A 26997-nucleotide genomic window follows, 5' to 3' on the forward strand; every position below is an offset into this window, starting at 1 on the left:
TATGAATGAGAAAATATTGACATATATATAAATAAATACAGTATATGTTACATTTTTGGTCTGTTATTTTGTGCTGGGATTATTAATATTTGTAAGATTTGGGAGTAGTGACAATACCTCATCCTGTGCACTTTTTTCATATCTTTAAAATTAAATCATGGAAAGTGCTGTCCAGATTAGATTAGTCATAAAAAATATATGTTTTACCATTATTATTTTGTAGCCATTGCTGAAATATGTTGACAAAACAATAGCCAAGATTTTTTGAAGATACAACCCATATGAATAAAGAGACATTACTAACATATTTTTTATTTAGGTAATCTAGAGAAACTTAATATTAATATAAGTTGATATTTTAAGTGTTGCATTGGCAGTAATGATATTACACAGATATGAGGAGTACAGAACTTTAATTAATTTATTTTATCAAAATACATAAACAGCTGAGTTATCAATATGTTTTATTAATAACATGAAAAACCATAAACTCTTTACATGATATCACATTTGTGATTGCACAGATGGGAGTGCAGACTGACATAACTATAGGAAGTATATCAGTACATTTCTAGGAATATTTAAGCATGCTATTTTGAAGAAATCCTATCCGCAAATTTCTGAATAAACCAAAAATGTTATATTTTCACATTGCTGTCGTACAAACTGGAACAGCCATTTAAAGTGCTTTGTTATAATAATCTCTGCATATACGAAATAGGAAAGATGTGCTTTAGAATATTTATGAAGAACATTTAAATGAAATAGCAATAAAACCTGATTGTTGAATATTCAAAGTTATGAGACAGAATTTTGAAAAATAGTATTTTTGTTTATATTATAAAGTCTTTCTAAATTCTTATTGTGCATGAAATAAGTTCCATAGGAAAATAATTCTTATCCTCTATTAGTCTTCAGAGCTTTGATTTTTTTACGTGTTGTATATATATCTTCTTGAGATGCTTTGGCTGTTAATAAACATTGGATCCATTGAAGCAACTTTAGCTGCAATAAATGAATGGATGCAGTGTAGGACTGCAGTCAGATCGTGGAACTCCAGCTCCTAGAAAAATGAGGAAAAAAAAAAAATTAGTATAATATAATAAACATATTTTACACTGTTAAAACAGCTGAATATATAACTCATAAGTTAATTTGATTTTTAAATAGTAAAAATATGTATTTCTATATAATAAATATAAGTCTAGATTACGAGTGGAGCGCACTCCAATGGGAGCCTCGTTCTCATGCTGTGAGACACTGCAAAGTACCTAGTGCAGCGCAGGGGGCAATTCTTGCAATGTTGTATTTATGTATATGAATATACACATATTAACACATAAATATAAATCAGATAGATTATGAGTTTTGAGCGCTATAGGGAAATTAACGACCTCCACAAAAGCGGCGATATTTAACCTCCCTATAGCGCTGCTATTACAGGTTTTGTAAAACCCGGCATATGTGGGCGATATGGTTGCGTTGAGCTCCATACCTCACCCAAATACAAGCAGTGTTTTGACGTACTCGTGCACAATTTCCCCATAGACATCAATGGGGAGAGTGGGCAAAAAAAAGCCTAACACCTGCGATTGCGGAAACAAAAGCTCCGTAACGCAGGAGAAAGAAAAAGTTATGTTTAAACCTAACACCCTAACATAAAAAACACGTCTAAACACCACTAATCTGCTGCCCCTAACATCGCCGCCACCTACATTACAGTTATTAACCCCTAATCTGCCGCCCCCAATATCGCCATCACCTACATACAGTTATTAACCCTTAATCTGCTACCCCTAACATCGCCGCAACCTACATAATGTTATTAACCCCTAATCTGCTGCCCCTAACATCGCCGCCACCTAAATAAAACTATTAACCCCTAATCTACCACTCCCGATATCGCCGCCACCTACATTACAGTTATTAAACCCTAATCTGCCGCCCCCAATGTCGTCACCACTATACTAAAATTATTAACCCCTAAACCTCTGGCCTCCCACATCACTAACACTAAATACATATATTAACCCCTAAACCTAACCCTAACGTAACCATAAGCATAACCCCAACCCTAACGTAACCCTAAGCCTAAATCTAACCCTAGTCCCCCTAACTTAAATATAATTAAAATAAATCTAAATTAAATGTACAATTATTACCTAAATAATTCCTATTTAAAACTAAAAATGCTAATAGTTATATTGTATCTATCTTAGGTTTTATTTTTATTTCACAGGTATGTTTGCATTTATTTTAACTAGGTAGACTAGTTAGTACATAGTTATAAACTATTTACTAACTACCTAGTTAAAATAAATACAAATTTACCTGTAAAATAAAACCTTACCTGCCTTATACTAAAACCTAACATTACATTAAAATAAAATAAATTAAATTAATAAAATACATTTATCTAAATTACAAAAAACAAATAAACACTAAATTACACAAAATAAAAAACAAATTATCAAAAAATAAAAACCAATTACTCCTAATCTAATAGCCCTATCAAAATAAAAAAGCCCACCCAAAATAAAAAAACTTTACCCTACACTAAGCTGCCAATGGTCCTTAAAAGGGCCTTTTGCGGGGCATTGCCCCAAAGAAATCAGCTCTTTTACCTGTTAAAAAAATGCAAACACCCCCCAACAGTAAAACCCACCACCCACCCAACCAAACCTCCCAAATAAAAGCCTAAATCTAAATAAGCCTAAGCTAACCATTGGCCTGAAAAGGGCATTTGGATAGGCATTGCCCTTAAAAGGGCATTTAGCTCTTTTACATTGCCCAAAACCTAAGCTAAAAATAAAACCCACCCAATAAACCCTTAAAAAAACCTAACACTAACCCCCGATATCCACTTACAGTTTTCGAAGACCGGACATCCATCCTCATCCAGGCGGCAGAAGTCTTCATCCAAGCGGGCAGAAGTCCTCATCGAAATCGGCAGAAGTCTTCATCCAAGCAGGCAGAAGTCTTCATCCAGACGGCATCTTCTATCTTCATCCATCCGGGCATCCAGAAGTCTTCATCCAAGCGGGCAGAAGTCTTCATCCTATCTTCATCCATCCGGGCATCCAGAAGTCTTCATCCAAGCGGGCAGAAGTCTTCATCCAGATGGCATCTTCTATCTTCATTCATACCTATGTATTAAGAAAAATAAGGTGTACACCTAAAAAATAATAACAGTCTTGAGAAAGGTCCTCACAGACCGAAACGCATAGATTGTACTGGTATTACGGCTCAGGAGCACACAGTAAGCTAATTACCTATTATTCAAACGTTTAGAGGCAATATTGCACTATGTATATTTCTTATTTTTCCTCAGGAAGCTGAAGGATTATCTCATTAAAGCTAAACACACTTGGAAGATAACCATTCCCAGTGATCCACCAATATTTTCATTTAATCACTTCAGAGACAACATTCATTGGTTTTAGGACACAGAGTTTATTATTATTATTATTATTATTTTTTAGGTGTACACCTTATTTTTCTTAATACATATTTTCCACATTTTTTCACATCTTTTACCACATTTTTTCACATTTTTATAATTTTATTTTTGAATTTTTAAATATTTGAATTTTTGAGTTCACGCAATTTCATTTGGCACCTCTTATTACTACACAATTTTTGATTTTGGATATGGATTAAAATACATTGATCAGGATCATCATTTGGAGTTTAAGAAACATTTTTTAAGTAATTCCATTGGACACATTTATTTGGAATCACTCACACACGTCATCATCAACATTTGAAAGAAAACTTTGGGGATTCACATATTGGACATTCTTTTTTGATCATCTCCTTTTTTTATCACTTTTTTATTATTTTCTGGATCAGCACATACTGCAACAGAAATAACGTTCTTGTTAAATAATTGCTTTTATTGTATTTATTGCCTCATTTGCACAATATTCAGCCACAGACTGAATTTGTTTTATATTATTGGTAATATTTTTGTTTTTATTATATTTTTTATTTCTTATCGAATGTACATTTTTGATTTTCTTAGAAGATTTTAACATTAAATAATTTGTATTAACCTTTAATGATTGCATAACATTGGCTTTTTATTGATTGTACGATAACTACACATATCATATTTTCAATCTTACGTCATAATATATATCGTGGGCACCACCTTAAGCATCATATACCCCAAATAAGGATATTGTAGCACTTTTCTTTGTGGCTTAATTTGTTCTTATTTCTAATGCTTTCTTTAAATGAAATATTCTATTCAAATTTTCTAATAATTTGATTCAAATTATGCATTATTCAAATTTGAATTTATATATTTGTAATAATATTTCTAATGCTTTCTTTAAATGTAATATTCTATTTATGCATATTCGAAATAGAAACATTCATTGATATATTTGTAGCTATATTGAACTTCTGAATAGTATATGTTAAATTGAATGTTACATTCAAAATTTTGAATGTGGACATTCGATCTAAATATAAACATTTGAATTCGAAAGTGACTTTCAAAAACTGCATATACAGTAGCATTAGATTATAGAATTTTTAAGAACATTCATTAAATGTAAATCGGATTTCTACAATAACATTCAAATTTGAATATAAACACATTTGCCCATCCCTAGTCATAATTTCAAATTGGAATACAATAGGTCTAGAAATACTTAATAAAATCACTTCCTTGTATAAATGGTGGTTGAATAATGGAAGAAAATGTGCAAGAATGATGAAGGATTTTTAGTAACAAACTCAAAATGCCTAGGATCTGAGTATAGCTTTCGTTAGAATTAATTAATTTGTGTATATATATATATATATATATATATATATATATATATATATATATATATATATATATATATATTTATTTATATATATATATGAAATGTTTTACCAACAAAAGAAACCATCCAGGAAAAATCAACCAGGATGAAAAAAGACAGGGATTTCAGCACTCTTTTGAAACAATATCTTTTACTAGCTTAATGATTACAATGAAAATAAGTAGCAAAAGGTGAGCGCAGAGAAGGCGTGCTCCCCCGCAATGTGAACAATGGAATGTAAATCAATTCTCAATTGCAACCTAGACACATCAAGACAGGAATAGTTACTGTGTCATATATTAGACACTAAACCTGACTGGTCAGGGGTATGTGCATGTGCTTTTACTTAAGAAATCTCTATATCAAAAGATAATGTAATAGCAACATTCATATTAAAGGCATGTAAATCTTTCTACACCCTGCTGCACACAGCACCCCATGTTAGAGGTCTCAGCTGGGCAGGTAAGTAGAAAATGGGATCTAAGAAAGAAATGACTGTCTTTTGAATACAGTAAAATTGTAACAGGTATATAAAGTTTCTGCATACAGATCAATTTTATAACATGTGCAGTTTGTCACACGCAGTCTGGATGAAATGCTGTATGGGGTCATATGTGTTTAGTTCATCAAAGAGTTCAAGCAAAGAATGCAAACATTTGCCGTCTGTAACCAGCAAGCAAGCAAGCATAAAGATGCCCAGAAAACTGCTGCTCGTTAGTATGTATGCATGTATGTCTATTTCTTAAGTCCTTGTTGTTGTCAAATGAACAGAGTCGTCCCCTCGACAGGGTAACGTTTCAATGCCAGTGCACAGTATGATAGCTGATACGCACAGTTCAATGGCAGAAACATACATATATATATACTCAAATACACATATTTAGACACACATTTATTTATATTATTGGCCTTTCTATTTAAACACCTTGTGATATACACGTGTATGTATGTATTTATATAATCTAATTATATACTCTAGCCCTAAGCATTTTGCATATTTTGTCACAAACTCTCTACCATTCTTAAATAATCTCGCCTGCCAGAGACCGATAGTAAATCTGACCCTTTGGCAGAAGTGTTTACAACTATGTATAACATTGCTATAAACATTGTTGCAAATACTGCTGCCAGATGGCTAAAGATACTTGCAAGTTACTGAGCTAACCTAGGATTACTCTTTAACAAAGGATACCAAGAGAACTAAGAAAAATTGATCATAGAAGTAAATGGGAAATGTGTATAAAATGTAATGCTCTATCCAATCCATTTAAAATGTACTTTTAGTATAAAATCTGCTTATTTCTCTTGTTATCCTTTGCTGAATAAACAGCATTGCACTGCTAGCTGAACACATCTAGTTAACTAATCACAAGAGACAAATGTATGCAGTCACCAATCAGCAGCTAGCTCCCACTCAACAACGGATAACATGAGATCAAAGCCCATTGCAAATAGAAGTAATTTAAAAAATAAAAATGTGCCTTAAAATGACATGCTCTATCTGACAACTTTAATTTAAACTTTCCTATCCCTTTAAGTTTAATTTGACTTTACTGTTTTTTTTTCACATTTTATAGGATTTAGTTGGCACACCTATATAAACAGAAATAACTAGAGAATGTTTATGAAATGCAAACTATATCAGAGGGACATTCGCTATAAGCCTAATATAGTATCTGTAGAGGGAATAGAATCATCTAGTCTTGAACGTCACTATAATACATTTTCCACAGCTTGTTCAGTTATATACATTTGACGTTGTACTACATTTGCTAGCTATAATATAAATATAATTCCAATCACATCAATTTTATTTTATAATTTTCTCCCAGCAATTCAGGCAGTAAAATTCCTCCTGGGGAAAAAAATAATCTGCCATTTTCATTTATTCTTTGTATCTAATTCCTTTTTTTCATTTCAGCATACCAAGTACTTTATCACATATATTCAGAAATCTTGTAAAATACATGAATTGATTTTAGGTCACAGCGCATAGCTGTGGTTGGGTAATTGTTCCATAATATTTATGCCAGACAACTGGAGGAGAAACCTATAATTCCTGTTTCTCATATTATCAATAGTTGGTGATCAGTCTCACATCAAAGTATACAAATTAATGATAATTTAAATGAGTTTCCATATGCTATCTTGCCCTTCATTCATGCACAATCTACTTTAACAGGCTTTAAACTAAAAAAAAATATTCTTCATAAAAGTCTGGATTACAACTGGAGGACAAATATTTTAGCACTTTGGTGCTGTTGAAGTTCAGTCCATACCATTTCAATTTTTGCACTCGTATTACAAATCTAAAGTGCATAACGGATAGCGCATGTGCATTGAATCCACTTACATAATAGAAAATCTACAAGTTATGCAGTAAAATTGATGTTGGACAGGGCTTGAGCACTAACACAATGCAGTGTTACAACATTTACTCAAGCAGGGGAGTTTCTAATTTACTTCTGTGCATTACTATTACTATTTAAATGAAACTGAAGCATAAAGCACTTCATACATATATATACACACATCTATATACACATACTGTACATCTTTGACCACTTCCCAATCCCACAGTTTGTCAAATGCCAAATCTACTCAAGTGAATGTGTAAAGCTCGCCCCTTTTCTCATGTGACCAATCGCATGAGAGAAGGGCCTGTCAATCACCCCAAGTGAGTTTGGGGTCTATCTATTGGGGTGATTTCTCTTTGTCAGCTCTGATCAAGCAGCGGTCTAATGATTGATGTTTCTTACCTTTCAAGAAACAGGCTCGCATGTGCAAACTTGTAAATATAACTTAATCCTTTATTTCTATAGGATTTGTTATGAAAATTACCAAGAAATTATTAGAATTATATTTCCTAGTAATAAAATACTAGGAATAGCCACCGCGTTGCCATAGCAGCTTAATGTACAGTATCTGTCTGAACTGCTGTAATACATTTATAAAATGTATTCAAAATAAAACTTCACAATAAACCTTCATAATAAAAAGTGTCATTCTCAACACAATACAAACAGTGTCATAAAAACATATATTTCATATATCAACCTTGTTATGAATCAAACATAGGTTTTTAATAAAAGTCTTTAAAGCATCTGAAAGTCCATAAGCTTCTGTGTTAGTTTGCAAAAACCCAGAGGGCCCGGAGGATTAGTGCTGCAAAGGAGAAAAAAATCCTTTTTACAAGAAAGCGATGTCCAACACATTAAAGGGACATTAAACCCTAAATAAATGCTAGATAGAATGATGCATTCAAATAAAAGATTTCTCTGAGAATAAGATGTAAAAGTATCCTTAGTTGTTTAAAGATTGACAAAATAAGTGTAACGTTTCAGTGTCTATAAAATGAAGGGAACTGCCATGTTATAACTTAAGGTTGCCTTCTCTGCTGTGGCCAATTAGGGACAGTTATAAATAGGTCACTAGAGTGTGCTGCCAATGGCTGTGTGGAATATAACAGTGTTCTGCACCTCAGTTTGTAACAGGAACTGAAATGCTCACAATTTTAGTATGGAATTATAGGAAAAGGAGACAAAATAAATAATTAAAGTTTATTACAGAATTGTATTTATACATACAATTTATCATTTTATGTTACCACTTTAAAGTATTTAATATCCCTTTAAAGGGACAGTACACTGTAAAATTGTTTTTATATTAATGTATTTTGAATGATTTGTTATACCAGTTGCAGAGTATAAAATGTATGAGAAATTGCATATTTAGGTTTATTTGTGTATATGAATTAGCTGGTTTTGTGTTTTTAAACCACAGTCTATTACAATGGGTTGAGCTTCAGGTAATATCATATCTCATTATGTTATCACTTTGTGTACATAGACTAGCTTCCTTATCTTATATTTGTGTGGAAAACTAAAGCTTAATACATAGGGGAATATTTATTAAAAAAAGGACGGACATGATACGATAAATGCTGACAGCATACACTGTCGGCATTTATCATTGCACCAGCAGTTTTTGTGAACTGCTGGTGCAATGCCGCCCCCTGCAGATTGGCCGCTAGCGGGGTTTCAATTAACCTGATCTTATTCGATCGGGTTGATTTCTGTCCGCCTCCTCAGAGCAGGCAGACAGGTTATGGAGCAGGCGCTCCGTACAGAGCTTGATAAATTGACCCCATAGAGAGAACAATGGAAAATTATAATTTTATTACTTAACTATCCTGTACCCCACTGTGACTTTAATTTCTTCTGCTGGCTGTGTTTACTTAGGCTATTCAATAGCTGAGACTCCAGTATCAAAACTTTCAGTAAAGGCTGGAAAACCACAAGCTAAATCAGCTATTTCAAGGGCCAAAATAGGGGTAAAGGTGCTACTTATAAACAATTTAATACACTCTAGCAGGTAAAATGGATCATTATGAAGTATTTAAATGGGGGAAAATTTTGGGATGAACTGTCCCTTAAAGGTGTACTTTCTTATTTGTGACACTAGAATACACGAGCAAACCATTCATAGCCGGTGTAAGAAAGTACACCGTAATGTGTTGGACATTGCTTTCTTGTAAAAATAAGGATTCTTTACCCCTTTGCAGCACTAATCCTTCTCTGTGCCCTCTCGCTTTTTGCAAACTCACACAGAAGCTTGCAGACTTTCAGCTGCTTTAAAGGGACATTACACACAAAACAAATAATTGCTTCAACAATGTTTTCAGAGCAAATAATTTGTACATGTATTTTTAAAAATTATATTAGTTGTTTAAATATTAAAATAATAAGGGTAAAGTTAAAGTCCATAAAGCATTGGGAGCCGCCATATTGTAAATTTGCCCATTTGCGGTGCACGATAAATAACCAGCCATTACAAGTCGCTGGTTATTGCTACCGAGAGCTTGCGGTAGCAATTAGTGCTTATAAAATTAACCAGAGATCAGGTCTTTGGTTAACTTTATAAATGTGCCCCAAATGCCACCAAAATACAGTGGTAGTTTTCTTTTTAAAGAAAAAAAATAAGATTTTTATTTTAAAAAAAAGAAAGCTGCACTTAGCAGTTTTGGGGGTCTACAATCAGCGACTGTAGGGTGTAAAAAAAAAACATCACTGAAAAGTGACTTTACATTGCGGTCTACTGGAACTGTAGCTACTTACCCCCTTTGCTGTGAGAGGTTCTCATGCCGTGTCTCACAATTTTCATACTTATATTTTAGGTTTATATAAAGTAAATAGCTATAGTGTACAAGAGGCGTACTATTTATAACATTTGCTGCATGCAAACACTGAAAGAAGTACATTTTTTGGGCTAGCTGTTGCATGTGAGCGATACTGTATTACAAGTAATTATTATTATTTATTTATAAAGCGCCAACAGATTCTGCAGCGCTGTCCATGGGTACAAAGATAAAAGTACAGTACAATACAATATAAAAGACACTAAAGTACAGGGGGAATTGAGGGCCCTGTTCCCATGGGAACTTACAATGTAGATGGGTAGGAGGGTGAGAAACAGGAGGTGGGGACTGCAAAGGTGAGAATGATGTTAGTGTGGAGTTAGATGTAATGCGATTGTGTTCAGCGCGACTGAAAACCTCCTGTAGTGTAGTGCGTTAAAAAAAAGTTGCATAAAACACAACATAAATACATTGAAAACTACAGGTACACTATAAGCTATCTGATAAAAAATATCCATATAAATATGTGTATGTGTATATGTATATATATATATATATATATATATATTTATATGGGTGTACATATGTATTTATGTGCTATTTAACTGTATGTTTACTGTACATATTTAACATTTCAATGTTAAATATGTATTGTATATACATATTTCTATATATATCTGTATATACCTTTACCTGAATATCTATTCATATATATATATATATAAATATATAAATATACTGTATATATATATGTATATATATATATATAAATATATATATATATATATATATGTATATATATATATAGGTAAATATATCTATTTTACATTAACATTATCACATATATATATATATATATATATATATATATATATATATAATAAAAATACTTTTTTCTTCTATGTGAAGAATGTAAAATATGCATATCACGCTTCGTAGGTCTAACGTGGTGTCAGGTCAGCACACATGAAGAATTGCTAACCTCAATGTGCGCTATTTAAATATTAAATATAAAATATTAAAAAATATTAATAATAATGATTAAAAATTATTATACATACTGTAAACAACATAGGCTAGATTACAAGTGTGGCACAAACTGTTTCGCAATCCATTTTCAATCTGCTAATATTACAAGTTCAGCTAAATTCTAGCGCAATTGCCTCTTACACTTCAACCCTTACAGCGATCTAAGAGCTGTGGTAAACTGTTTTCCGAAATTAAAAAGTGTCAATTAACACATCAAAAATACATTACAAAGTACACTTACACCCATAAATAATGTATTAACCCCTAAACTGCCATCCCCCTACATTGCAAATTACCTAAACAAACTGTTAACCCCTAAACCGCCATCCCCACATCGCAAAGTTATAAACTAATATCTAAACCCCTAACCTAACACCCCCTAGCTTAATCCAAATTAAAATACCGCTAAATTTACTAAAAAAAAAATCCTGACTACCTTAAAATAAAAAAAACTTACCTGTAGAATTGAATACAAACCTAATCTTACCTTTAAAAAAAAAAAGCTAACATTTGCAAAAAAAACCCCATCATTACCAAAAAATAATAATAATCCAATTCTAATACCCCTTAAAAAATAAAATATAAAAAACTTTATTCTAAAAATAAACTACCAATAGCCCTTAAAAAGGCATTGCCCTAAAGCGAATGCTAACCCCCTAACATTACAGCCCCCTTACCCCCCAACCCCCAAAAACAAAAAACTAACTAAAAAAATCCTAAAACACCCATTGCCCAGAAAAGGGCATTTGGATGGGCATTCAGCTATTTTGCTGCCCAAAAAAAACAAAAAACTAATCTATTAAAAAAAAAAAAATCCCAAAAAATAAAAAGAACCTATTTTCTTCAAATAGGATAACATTTTCTTTATAATTATAGTTATTTCTTTTTATATATATATCTGATGTTTAAAAAAAATAATATATATATATATATATATTTACACACAGACAGATATATATAGAAATAGATATTTAGAAATACAAAGAATGTTTCTTTTAAGTAAAGAACAATGGAATATTAAATATTTACAGTAAAAACACAGTAAAAGCCATAATACATATTAATATTAAATAAAAATAATTTTGCTTTTAGGCATTTGAGTGGAAAGTGCTTTAAAGCATATATACATATATAGATATGTGTATACATGTGTATATATGTGTTCATATATATATATATATATATATACATACACAGTATACAGTATATGTGTGTATGTATATATACTGTATATATATATATATATATATATATATATATATATATATATATAAATAAATATATATATATATATATATATATATACAGTATATATACATACACACATATACATATACACATATATACTGTATACATGTGTATATATGTGTTTATATATATATATATATATATACACACAGTATACAGTATATGTGTGTATGTATATATACTGTGTACTATATATATGTACACAGATATAAACACATATATACACATATATACATTTGTATATATACATAAATACACATATTTAGACATGTATACGTATATGTATATATACATAATAGCCCTTTCCATGCAAACACCTTGTCAAATACTTTTTAACTCTTATAAATATTTTTTATTAATATTTATATGAAATATTTTAGTAGATAGTATATATATATATGAGTGTAACACTTTAATGTATTTATGTTGTGGTTAGTGCATTTTTTTATTTAGCTCTTTACGCAAGGTCTTCAGTTGCACTAACCTGACAAATGCAAATTTAGTTTGCACTCGTGCTGTTGCTTTTACTTTCAACTTGCGGTTGCAATATTGCAACTTCGTGCCAGGGCTGACAATAACAGGCCACTTGTTATCTAGCCCAGTTTCAGATAATATAACATAAATACACCTTGATTACAAGTTTTGAGTTATGGTGCGGTACGGCTATGCCCTACAAAAGGCCCTTTTAAGGGCTATTGGTAGTTTATTGTTAGGTTAAGGGGTATTTTTATTTTGGGGGGGCTTTTTTGTTTTGATAGGGCTATAAGATTAGATGTAATTTTTATTATTTTGAATAATTTCGTTGTTTTATTTTAATTTTAGCTGTTTTTTTTTGTAATGTTAGATTTTTTTTTTTTTAAATAATTTTTTATTGAAGTTATAAACAAATATAACAATAATGAGACATCCATCAATAGTGATAATGAAGAAAAGTACAGTGCTAATATCATGATTTTGCCAAGTAAACAACACAGGTTATGCCAACATAGTATGCATGCATGAGTTTAAAGAGTGGTACCCTATGATGAGTGGTAAAAGAATGGAGAGGCTATAGATGGTTAGTGTTATGAAAAAGCATGGAGGTTTACTAGGCAGTAGTTAAATAGAAGGGGCATATAAATCCCGTTTATTAAAGGCATTAGCAAAGAGTATGGACTATCAAAATTAAGACCTCAGTTTTATATTTTATATGATATATAGACTATACGTGACCCCACCTTGTAATAGATAGATACACCGTAAAATATTTATTTAAGAAATATAGAAGCAAGGGGGGGTTGGTTTTATGGGGGGCAGAGGGAGGGGGGAAATAGAGTATATTCTCCACATTGTCAAGAAGAGCAATTATAACATTATATGATCTGGTAGAAGTAGGACAGATGTGGATTAGCTTGTGTTTGGCCACTTATGAACCAAATTAGCGGGGAGAGGGGTAAGGGAACGCAGCGGGCAAGAGCCGCTCAAAGTGGAGTGGGGAGGGGAATAGGGGGAGCGGAGCCAATCAGGACAGGAGAGTAGGTATGGAGAGACTTATTATATAGTTATAAGGGTGGGTTTCGGAAAAGGGACCTGTTGTTTACATAACTAATAGGGATGGGATGGGTATGGCTTTATCAAAGTAAAGCAATTATCTAAATGAGGTGTTATGCTCATATAACGAATACGTAATAGCAAATGTGTTAAATATGCAGCCAAGAGAGATCGAAAACTTAGATATGGGAAGTAATGGGCCTCGATAGTCACTCTGTGGTATTATGTGGAGAGGGGGGCATTAGAATGTGCGGAGCATAGGGAACCTCTGGATGAGCCCCTCTCCTAGGGAAGTGTCATCTATAGACGAAGCTGGAAAAAGGAGTAGGGGTATGACCCGCAGGCAATAAGCACCGGCGGGAAAGGGAGGAGAGAGGCTTAACCTGAACAAGTAATATATACTGATAATATAGATAAAACTATAAAAAAGCTAGTGAAGACAGTCCTACAGTCGCTAGTAATGATAGCATATACGTATATAGATACACATACATACATAGACTGCTATACGCGTGGGCGACAAAAGCAATTAGTATTAAGTAATAAATGTTACTGATATGTTTAAGCTAACTTTCAGCCTATGAGCATCTGATAATTATGCGCTCTAACCAGTGGACTATAAAACTGGTGTATGGGAGTACAACTAGAACTGAAGCCAGTTTTAAATATAACCAATTCTAGATTAAGGCATAAAATCCGAGAAGATAAGCAGTATAACTAGTATATCAACAATGTATATATAATAGATAAGTAGGGAAGTACTATCAACAGCTGTCAGAGCACCTTAAATATTAATCTGTGAATACCACAAGTACAGTATACTTAGGAGTAGAGGCTTAAAGTAGATTAGATATGTCTATATATCGCTGATAAAAAATTGCCACTTATGAGCTGAGTAAATTTATGGGCACCCCAAGTGTATTTTCATATGGGCAAATAGGATATAAAGATAATGTCATATTGGGCTTTGAAATTTAAGAGAATTAAATCCAGCTACGTAAATACAAGGTATATGTAGATAAGTGTAGTGATGAATCCAAATTAAAGTAAGTGTCGTGAACTAATTGCCCAGATTATATAAGGCAATGACCTGGATGCTTATATTATTATATAGCTTCAGTTTATTCCCTTATTTCAAGGCAGGATCTATTGAATCTATTTGGTCTAGGGTGCAAGGTAAGGAAAGGTGAAAACCAAAACATATAAATACGTATATAGGTATCCTCAAAGTTTACATGTAAATGTAATCTTTACAGCAGGTAAGTCGTTTTTTAGGTGTACTGCTAAAGTTTGTCAAGGTCCCCAAAGTATATAACTGTTAAGCAGCAGATAGCTGTAACGATGGAGCAAGGACTGATGCTATATTTATATAAAACAATGCGTGCCCTGCTATTCGGAAAGTATTGTCTTGGCAGTATACTATATATCTAGAGATGTAACGTTTGAGTCGCTCAGAGGCTTGAACTGATTGGACTATCCAGATTGGGTAAAGCTCAGGAATGTCAGACGCTTAAAAACCATGTAAATAATATGTTGTGAATACGGAGAGGTCACCGTCTAGGCTAGAGAATGAACAGCGTTAAACATACAGACAAAAATAAGTTGAAGGCAAACAAGTACCTAAACCAGCATAAACAATAACTTATAGATTAACAATTAAACATGTAGCTGTGTAGCAGATACCAGATCCCTTTACTCCTGAAGTATGAGCTACTGACCAAGAACACACACTTAGAAGATGACAGTCAGATGGCCTAAAATGTCAGAGGAGGTCATGTCTACAGAGGGCACACTTTATTAGGAGCAAAAGTTGTGTAGGTAGAAGCAGGATTAAAAGTATTAAATACAGGTAACCATTTGTTAAGTTCTGAATGCTACCAGTTCTTAGGGAATTTAAAGAACCTTCAGACATCAAGGCAGTGGTAATAGGTGCAGTTAGGGAACATTAATGATTGTCCTCAATCTTACAATATATCATCCAATGCCTGTTCTGGCTAGGGAGCCTTCAGTGACAAGAGTTTTGTACAAGTGTACAGTTCCGGCTGAGTGCCAGCAGTACACATTGAAAGCCCTTTTCAATTCAAAGTACCTTGCGCTCTGTTCAGTTCTTGGCTCTGACATCTTATTTGACAGGACTCCGTTAGCTATCAGAGGACTCCCAGACAGATTGTGCTGCTGCCGTCGTGACAGGTCTAGGCGTATTGCACTTAGGTTCTCCGGTCCCGTGCAAACGAGGGAGGGCTGCACGATGTGGGTCTGCTCCTCCGTATCTGTCAGATCTATATTCTCAGAACCGGGGCTCTTTGTGTCTGTCATGTGCGACTCCCCTGCTCCTCGGGAAGGGTCCTCTGTCTGCTGATCCGGGTCTGTTGCATGTTGATCGCATGTTGCGTGTCGACCGGCTTCCTCCGCCGCCACCCCTATCTGAGTTAAAGTCCGTGGTGTGGCCATAGCCGTTCTCAGCTCCGCAATGAGCGCTTGCTGATGGGAGTCCAGGGAGTACATGAGTTCATGTAGCGCGGTAAGAATAAGCTGTTCCATCAGTGAGCTGAAAGGGTAGTAAGCGTAGAGGCCGTATCCTTATTAACCAGGGTGGTGCGTAGGTCTCCGGAAATATGGCGCTTTACTCTGTGTCGTGGTCTCAGTGAGACAGAGGGCCTTTGTATTATTAGTATGTTAATTATTTTGTCCCTTCGCCCTAAAACCTGCAAGGAATGATCCAGTATGCTTTAAGAGTCAGAAATGAGGATAAACCTATTCTTGATGTGCCATTAATTGATAATTTGATGATCAAGTGCTGGGAGCTCTAAGTCGGCACGTCTTGCTGCTTTGGCTGTTGGCTCCGCCCCCGTAATGTTAGATTTTTTAAAAAATTTTTTGCAGTGTTAGGTTTATTTAAATTTGTAATTTAGGTTTTGTATTTTTTCGTAGTGTTAGGTTTTTTATCATGTAATTTAGGATTTTTAATTGGTAGTTTATTTTATTAGAATAGTTATGTTAGGTTAATTTATAGTTTTAATCTTAGTATTTTTTTTTTACTTCACAGGTAGGTTTTTATTTATTTTAAGATAGTTATATTGTAACTTTTAATTTAAAGTTAGGGGGGTGCTAGTTTTATGGGTTAATAGTTTAATTTAGTGTTTTGCGATGTGGGATGGCACCGGTTTAGGGGTTAATAGGTTTAGTTTATTAGTTGAGATGTGGGGGGCTGGCGGTTTAGGGGGTTAATACTTTATTATAGTGTTGGCGATGTGGTGGGCGTTGGTTTAGGGGTTAATAGGTTTATTATAGTAGTAGCGATGTGGGTTGGTGGTGGATTAGGGGTTAATAGGTTTATTTATTAGTGGCGATGTCGGGGAGCGGCGGATTAGGGGTTAATAACTTTATTTAGCGTCGGCAATGTCGGGGAGCAGTGGATTAGGGGTATTTAGACTCAGGGTTTATGTTTGGGGTTTTAACGTAATTTCTTTTTCCCCATAGACATCAATGGGGTTGCATTATGGCGATTTGCCATTCCGCAATCGCAGAATTTTCAGAGCTTTTAATATAATTATATTTATTACTTATATCAATTTTGAAAGGGTCCTGGACCATAACTCACTGACTTTACATGCACTCTATGGGCTCTATTTATCAAGCCACATATGCAGCTTTTGAAACATTTATGTAACAGGCTTGCTAATGTAAGAAGCAGCAATCGTAAGTTAAATCTCTTACATCTCAGTCATATTGGGTGATCGACAAGCCAATCTCTAATATGATTAGCTGCATGAGAGCAGGGGTTGGTGCTGCTTGCCCTGGACATCTATCTATCTATCTATCTATCTATCTATCTATCTATCATCTATCTATTTATCTATCTATCTATCATCTATCTATCTATCTATTTATCTATTTATCTATCTATCTATTGGGTTCTTGTAAAGTGTGGCTATTCACCCGTAAGGGTCTCGAGGCGCTGAGGGTTGCAGTTCTGTCGAAGAGCCAGGTCTTGAGGTCCTTTCTGAACTTGGTTAGGGCGGTAGCTTGTCTGAGGTGCAGCGGGAGGGTGTTCCAAGTCTTGGCTGCCAGGTGAGAGAAGGATCTGCCTCCCGCTGTGGTTTTCCTGATGCGGGGGATGAGTGCAAGGGCTTGGTCGGCCGATCTAAGTTATTTGGGACCGATGTTGTGGAGGGCTTTGAATGCATGGGTGGACAAGTTCTCTGGCTGGGAACTTTGTCCGCCAACTAATTAGGACCTTTAGAGCCAGATTACGAGTGGCTCACTAATAGCTACTCGCGACTGAAAAGGGGTTTATTGCAGGCGTTTGTACGCATCAGGTTCAGCACTCGTATTACAAGTTGAAAGTAAACGCGAACTCATGAGTGCAGTAGCAATTTATGGTAGAATGTTTACTGTGTCCTCAAAGCTCTGGTTAACTTTTTCATGAAACAAAAAAGTGTCACAAAACACATTAAAAATACATTACAAAGTACAGTTACAATCATAATAACAATAATAAAAATAATTTTAAAAAATGCACAGAAAAGGTTATAAGGGCTTAAAGATATGAGGTCTCAGGTGCTAGAAAAAAAAGACAGACAAAGGGCTTTAAAATAGAGATACATACATATACATGTCTAAAGAAGGACATGTATATATATACAGTATCCCACAAAAGTGAGTACACCCCTCACATTTTTGTAAATATTTTATTATATCTTTTCATGTGACAACACTGAAGAAATTACACTTTGCTACAATGTACAGTTGTGAGTGTACAGCCTGTATAACTATAAATTTGCTGTCTCCTCAAAATAATTGAACACACAGACATTAATGTCTAAACCGCTGGCAACAAAAGTGAGTACACCCCTAAGTGGAAATGTCCAAATCGGGGCCATAGTGTCAATATTTTGTGTGGCCACCATTATTTTCAAGTACTGCCTTAACCCTCTTGGGCATGGAGTTCACCAGAGCTTCACAGGTTGCCACTGGAGTCCTCTTCCACTCCTCCATGATGACATCACGAAGCTGGTGGATGTTAGAGACCTTGCGCTCCCCTACCTTCTGTTTGAGGATGCCCCACAGATGCTCAATAGGTTTAAGGTCTGGAGACATGCTTGGCCAGTCCATCACCTTTACCATCAGCTTCTTTAGCAAGGCAGTGGTCATCTTGGAGGTGTGTTTGGGGTTGTTATCATGTTGGAATACTGCCCTGCGGCCCAGTCTCCGAAGGGAGGGGATCATGCTCTGCTTCAGTATCTCACAGTACATGTTGGCATTCATGGTTCCCTCAATGAACTGTAGCTCCCCAGTGCCGGCAGCACTCATACAGGCCCAGACCATGACACTCGCACCACCATGCTTGACTGTAGGCAAAAAACACTCTTTGTACTACTCACCTGGTTGCCAACACACACGCTTAACACCATCTGTACCAAATAAGTATTAGTAATCCATGTCCTTAGTCTGCTTGTCTTCAGCAAACTGTTTGCAGGCTTTCTTGTGCATCATCTTTAGAAGAGGCTTCCTTCTGGGATGACAGCCATGCAGACCAATTTGATGCAGTGTGCGGCATATGGTCTGAGCACTGACAGGCTGACCCCTCACCCCTTCAACCTATGCAGCAATGCAGGCAGCACTCATAAGTCTATTTCCCAAAGACAACCTCTGGATATGACGCTAAGCATGTGCACTCAACTACTTTAGTCGACCATGGCGAGGCCTGTTCTGAGTGGAACCTGTCCTGTTAAACCGCTCACTTTTGTTGCCAACGGTTTAGACATTCATGGCTGTGTGTTGAGTTATTTTAAGGGGAGAGCAAATTTACACAGTTATACAGGCTGTGCACTCACTACTTTACAATGTAGAGAAGTGTCATTTCTTCAGTGATGTTACATTAAAAGATAAAATATTTACACAAATGTGAGGGATGTACTCACTTTTGTGGGATACTGTATATAAATGTTTATATGTGTGTACATAGGTATTTATGTATTTTATATGTGTATTTATGAATTTACATATAAACACATAAATACATATGTACACACACACATATATATATATGTATATATATATGTATATATATATATATATATATTATATATATATATATATATTATATATATATATATATATATATATATATATATATATATATATATACATATACAACACACAGAGAAAACCCAGCACTCACTTACAAACTCTCAGCTAAGATTTAAAAGCAAAAATGGAAAGGTTAGTCACCGCATCTGGCCACATGGGACAAGCTCAGGTACCACGTCAAGGTCCTTTCCAATACCTGAGACCCTAAAACAGCCACACAATGCAAGCTTTCAAATCTAAACAAACTGAAAACAAGGGAAGAGTGCACAGGAATATGTAATCACCCTAGACATATACAAAACACGGAAGGGAACTGCACTCTCATACCGGACCGGGTACACATCCCATGACCCTGCAACATGCTCAGCCCTGGGTGCCACTGGCACTCACAGGAAGCTGTGCTGTCCCCAGAGCCACAAGCAGTTAACCCCAGACAGGACTGGGTGCAAGAACCATAGGGAAAATTACAAAACAAATTAATACAACACACAGAGAAAACCCAGCACTCACTTACAAGCTCTCAGCTAAGATTTAAAAGCAAAAATGGAAAGGTTAGTCACCGCATCTGGCCAAATGGGACAAGCTCAGGTACCACGTCAAGGTCCTTTCCAATACCTGAGACCCTAAAACAGCCACACAATGCAAGCTTTCAAATCTAAACAAACTGAAAACAAGGGAAGAGTGCACAGGAATATGTAATCACCCTAGACATATACAAAACACGGATGGGAACTGCACTCTCATACTGGACCGGTACACATCCCATGACCCTGCAACATGCACAGCCCTGGGTGCCACTGGCACTCACAGGAAGCTGTGCTGTCCCCAGAGCCACAAGCAGTTAACCCCAGACAGGTCTGGGTGCAAGAACCATAGGGAAAATTACAAAACAAATTAATACAACACACAGAGAAAATCCAGCACTCACTTACAAGCTCTCAGCTAAGATTTAAAAGCAAAAATGGAAAGGTTAGTCACCGCATCTGGCCAAATGGGACAAGCTCAGGTACCACGTCAAGGTCCTTTCCAATACCTGAGACCCTAAAACAGCCACACAATGCAAGCTTTCAAATCTAAACAAACTGAAAACAAGGGAAGAGTGCACATGAATATGCAATCACCCTAGACATATACAAAACACGGAAGGGAACTGCACTCTCATACCGGACCGGGTACACATCCCATGACCCTGCAACATGCTCAGCCCTGGGTGCCACTGGCACTCACAGGAAGCTGTGCTGTCCCCAGAGCCACAAGCAGTTAACCCCAGACAGGTCTGGGTGCAAGAACCATAGGGAAAATTACAAAACAAATTAATACAACACACAGAGAAAACCCAGCACTCACTTACAAGCTCTCAGCTAAGATTTAAAAGCAAAAATGGAAAGGTTAGTCACCGCATCTGGCCAAATGGGACAAGCTCAGGTACCACGTCAAGGTCCTTTCCAATACCTGAGACCCTAAAACAGCCACACAATGCAAGCTTTTAAATCTAAACAAATTGAAAACAAGGGAAGAGTGCACAGGAATATGTAATCACCCTAGACATATACAAAACATGGAAGGGAACTACACTCTCATACCGGACCGGGTACACATCCCATGACCCTGCAACATGCTCAGCCCTGTGTGCCACTGGCACTCACAGGAAGCTGTGCTGTCCCCAGAGCCACAAGCAGTTAACCCCAGACAGGTCTGGGTGCAAGAACTGCTTGTGGCTCTGGGGACAGCACAGCTTCCTGTGAGTGGCAGTGGCACCCAGGGCTGAGCATGTTGCAGGGTCATGGGATGTGTACCCGGTCCGGTATGAGAGTGCAGTTCCCTTCCGTGTTTTGTATATATATATATATATATATATATATATATATAAAATAAAGTCCACTTAACAGGATCACCCTCCAAAAGGAAATCCGCCTGGGTGCAAAAATGCCAGTAATACACTTCAAAAAATAATGCACTCTCAGGTCTTTGTCAAAACAGCTTCAATTTAATGAAACGTTTTCTGGGACAACCTCCCCTTCATCAGCATAACAACAAGTGAATCAACTCAGACATAAATACCTAAGTGAACAAAACTGACAATAATACACACCTGTGATAACAACATTACCTTGTGTGAAACGCACGCCATGCGGGCCATTAGCATACCCCTACTGGAAGTAATTCTGCATTCACTTACTTCCGGTGTCTATCTGTGTAAATGGCAAGTTTAAAGTGAATCATCCTAAACCCTGTATCACCTCTCTGTTCAATAAGTGTGTGAGTGAGTCGGTCATACCTTAATGAATTTTTCCTGCTGTGTGCTTAATATGGCATTTATCGTGACTTGCATCTTAGCTGTTAATCCATGTGACATGCATATCCTTGCGTTCCATACTATGTGATTTCCGGTTATGCCGTAGTACGTCACTTCCGGTTTCGGCTACACTGCACTTGGATATTTAACCCTTAAAAGTGTGGAAAGTGCCCATATCGAACTCTATACATAATATGACAGGCTCCATCCTATATCTGGTCTATGTGTATGCCATATGCGTGTCCTATCTATAGACATTAGTTGACCACTGGTTTCTCAGCGTTAAATTCTAACATTTAGCCCCTTTGTGAAGTATCCCTAAATAATGCACCTATATTTAAATATCAGATATTGCAGCTATATGTCAAAGAAAGTGTGACAGGTACAGCAATGCCCCCTAAACTCTACACAGAATAAAGTATAAACGCTAAAAAAAAGAAATTACTAACTACATAGTAGTAAATAGGTTGCAGTACAAAATACCTATTTCATATTCCTATACTTATATGCAAATTACCAGGCACAGTACATAATGCATTCCAACAGAGAATAACACAATATATGCTTTAACTGGAGTATACATCCCCCCTGTAGTTGCTCTATGCATATGTCTGCATCGTGGTAATATGGTATTAACTCATCATGGACTACAGATCATACACCTAGTAAGTACCACAGGATCATATGGGAAACTGATTTCCAAAGCCTATTAGTTGTTTGGGTGGGACTAGGGCCACGTCATTTGGGTGGGGTGGGGTTGTCTTGTCCCACTGTTCCCTTACCATGGGCAGGGACGGGACCCTTCTGGGTCCCGTGCGTGCCTTGGGTGAGACAGTGGTGCCATTTGGTCACCCACATATAGTCTTACTCCCGTGCACCTAGGGGTAAGGGGCTTTGAAAGTTGGTGGTGTGATACAGGAGAGTTCCACCCCACAGTATGACGGGACATGGATTAACACTGGAGCGGAGTTATGTGCATGGATGGCTATACTGAGACCTGAGCCTTTATACAAAGATGAGGTTGTTAACCATATGATCATCTATATGTGGACACTGTTGTACCGGAATATAAAATTGGTGGTCTTGGACAACTAATAGGCTTTGGAAATCAGTTTCCCATATGATCCTGTGGTACTTACTAGGTGTATGATCTGTAGTCCATGACGAGTTAATACCATATTACCACGATGCAGACATATGCATAGAGCAACTACAGGGGGGATGTATACTCCAGTTAAAGCATATATTGTGTTATTCTCTGTTGGAATGCATTATGTACTGTGCCTGGTAATTTGCATATAAGTATAGGAATGTGAAATAGGTATTTTGTACTGCAACCTATTTACTACTATGTAGTTAGTAATTTCTTTTTTTAGTGTTTATAATTTATTCTGTGTAGAGTTTAGGTGGCATTGCTGTACCTGTCACACTTTCTTTGACATATAGCTGCAATATCTGATATTTAAATATCGGTGCATTATTTAGGGATACTTCACAAAGGGGCTAAATGTTAGAATTTAACACTGAGAAACCAGTGGTCAACTAATGTTTATAGATAGGACACGCATATGGCATACACATAGACCAGATATAGGATGGAGCCTGTCATATTATGTATAGAGTTCGATATGGGCACTTTCCACACTTTTAAGGGTTAAATATCCAAGTGCAGTGTAGCCGAAACCGGAAGTGACATACTACGGCATAACCGGAAATCACATAGTATGGAACGCAAGGATATGCGTGTCACACGAGGATTAACAGCTAAGATGCAAGTCACGATATATGCCATATTAAGCACACAGCAGGAATCATTCATTAAGGTATGACCGACTCACTCACACACTTATTGAACAGAGAGGTGATACAGGGTTTAGGATGATTCACTTTAAACTTGCCATTTACACAGATAGACACCGGAAGTAAGTGAATGCGGAATTACTTCCGGTAGGGGTATGCTAATGGCACGCATATATATATATATATATATATATATATATATATATATATATATATATATATATATATATATATATATATATATATAAGTGTATTGGAGCCCTTTGCTGTCAAGTAGAGGAAAACATGTAAAAGCATATTTATGCAATATTCATATTTATTCATATATAATAAAGGTTTTAACTTTGTATTAACTGTAAATATTTGACATTCCAATGTTCTGCACATAGCAGAATATGTTCTATGTATTTATAAATAGATAGATATTCCTATATCTATATCTGTATATATCTATACCAATATATAATCATCAATAAATATACTGCAGGTACAGATATATATTGCACCAAATTACCATTAAATATAAAGTAGAAATATGTATTTACGCTATGTGAAGAACATTGGAGTGTAAACTATTCATATTTTCGTGTCGGGTTAGCACACTTGAGAATACGCAATTGGGTTTGCGAGCGAGTAGGGTGTTTAGCTTTTTTCCATTTTTTTTTCTCCATTGACTTTTATAGGAGAATATGTTAACACACACAATATTTTAAGGTTTTTTTTTTACGCTTGTCGGATTAGCGAGTGAGCAAAAATGTTTTACTTTATTAGCTTGTAATATGAGCCCTACCCGACACGCACAGAAAGCTTACTTTTAGTGGAGATAGCACTTGAGCGAGAGCATTAAACACCACTCCACTTGTAATCTGGCCCTTGATTATTAATTTTTTTTGCTAATGAACGTATATTGCCAAATGCTTCTCTTTAATTTGATATTCATTCATGCTCATTTCAATTTCGACCTTTCTATCCCTTTAAGCTTCTATATGCAGTATGAAAACTTTTAAAGGACATAAACTTCTTTATCAATGTAATTTTCTTCCTTGTATCTATGCCAAAAGAGCAAACAAGTAAAGGTACTTTTGGACAGTTTTCTAAAGGTGACAGTTTTCTAAGAAATAAACAATTTAGAAGACTAAAATGCCAAGAACTTATTTTATAAGTTAACGAGCATCAACGTTAGTATTTTATCACAGATGGCTGCTAAACATTTTTTATACAAACTAAGCTTATTTGTTAAAACATTATGCTTCAGTAATAACCAAAACAGACGCTTGGGTAGATTAATAGCAGTAACTGAGCATGCTAACATGTTTAATGCATTTCATATATTTTGCTGCCTTACTCTATTTATTATAAGCATTTGTCTCTCCCCTAAATATAAGAAGCCACCTTGAATGAAAAATAGTTTTTCATTATTAAGCTGTCAAAGTGTATTTGCAAGTGTTATATTAATAGCCTGATATATCATTGTCACATTTATTATGTTTTTTAAGAATACACAATTACTTATATAAATCATTAACATTCAATATTGAATGTTTTATTCTAAAAGGCTAGACATAACTTGTTTAAAAATGCATAATTTTCGTTTGTAATTGTAATTTGTAAGTATTCACCAAACAGAAATTAAGACTAATTGAAATGAAAAGTCTGTTTTAAGTGACCAAAACGATTATAAATTTGAGTTGTAATCAAATCCCCCCCCCCCAAAAAAAAGTAATTCAAAATAAATGTGTGTCTCTTTTCTCCCTTTAGAAGGGCTATGTGAAAGCAAAATTTGCCAGCTCATTGGATTTTTTTCCAAGCCTTTCCCGTTTATATAAAAAAGCAGCCTTTTGAATTTGTAAAACCATATAAATGACATATGTGAATTAACAGGAAAATATAATAAATATAATTTATAATAAATAAACATGAGCTGGCCAACTAGGAATCGGGGGCAGCAAATACTAGAAGGTTATTCTAGGCTTAATGTATTTATCACTTCTATGATCTCCAAATGATTTATTTTATTATCTAGTGAAGGTACAGTTTACATCCTTCTCTCCCTGGCCTCTTATTGTGAAAAATACACAAGGAATTTATGAGATAAAATTGTTGACAGTGCCTATGGCAGTACAAAATCTAAATTTTACCACTGACAGACAGATGCATTTCACTTTCATCACATGCTTAGATTATTCATATACTTAAAATTAGCTTAAAACATAAGAGTCTATTGAGTGATTCATCATATTGATTTTTGTGGAGTTTTCAATGTTAAGGGTATTCCAATAAATGGGATTTTAAAGTTGCTTCATGCCATATAAACTCCACCAATACTTCATATTGAAAGACTCCACCAGTAGTATTCCTACCTATCAGAAAACAGTTTTTGAATAGTTGTTGCATAATTTCTTCGCTTCTCTACTGCAACCAACTAGATTTCTTGAAAACAAATCTTGGCTTTTTTGAATGGTATATCCTGGCTATTTGAAAAATACAGTAAGCTAAATGCTTACATCAGAAAGTTATTTTTGATATCCATCAAGTGTATGGATACTATAAATTTATTATTTATGTTCTATAAGAGAGGTGGCGCTAGCCATGCAGGTATCATAGCTTCATGGTGAGAGAGTTTGGTGTCTCTCTTACAGTCCATGAACAAACCACTAAGAAATGCGTTGTATACCAGTCTAAAAGGTTATTACCTCCAATCTCTTTTGTGGAGGTATATGTGCTCAAATGCACTTCAAGGAATTCTCTAAAGATAATGAGAGTCCACAAGACATCACACGTGGGAATTACCCTCCTGACCACTAGGAGGAGGCAAAAGACACCCAAACATACCAGCAATTTAAATTCCTTTCTACTTACCCACCTCAGGCATACATATAGCTAAAATAGAGAAAAGAGTAAAGCAGTAAAGATAAAGGGCTAGATGACAAGTCAAGCAATATTTAACACTCCCACTCAAGCATAAACTACGCTAAAAGTAAAGCATATGTTGGGTAGCGTGCGCCTTAGAAGTTGAAAGTAAAAAGTTTGCTCGCAAACGCATT

General features: G+C 35.3%; 1 protein-coding gene across 1 annotated transcript in view; it reads right to left on the reverse strand.

Moving 5' to 3' along the window:
* Positions 1-931: 931 nt before the first annotated feature.
* Positions 932-26997, reverse strand: part of SNTG2 (syntrophin gamma 2) — an 804523-nt gene continuing 778457 nt past the window's right edge. Inside the window, 1 exon segment of the mRNA XM_053711340.1 lies at positions 932-1063. Coding sequence (XP_053567315.1) covers positions 932-1063 — 132 coding nt within the window.

This window comes from Bombina bombina, chromosome 4, assembly GCF_027579735.1.
Source record: "Bombina bombina isolate aBomBom1 chromosome 4, aBomBom1.pri, whole genome shotgun sequence".
In the NCBI taxonomy this organism is placed as follows: domain Eukaryota; kingdom Metazoa; phylum Chordata; class Amphibia; order Anura; family Bombinatoridae; genus Bombina; species Bombina bombina.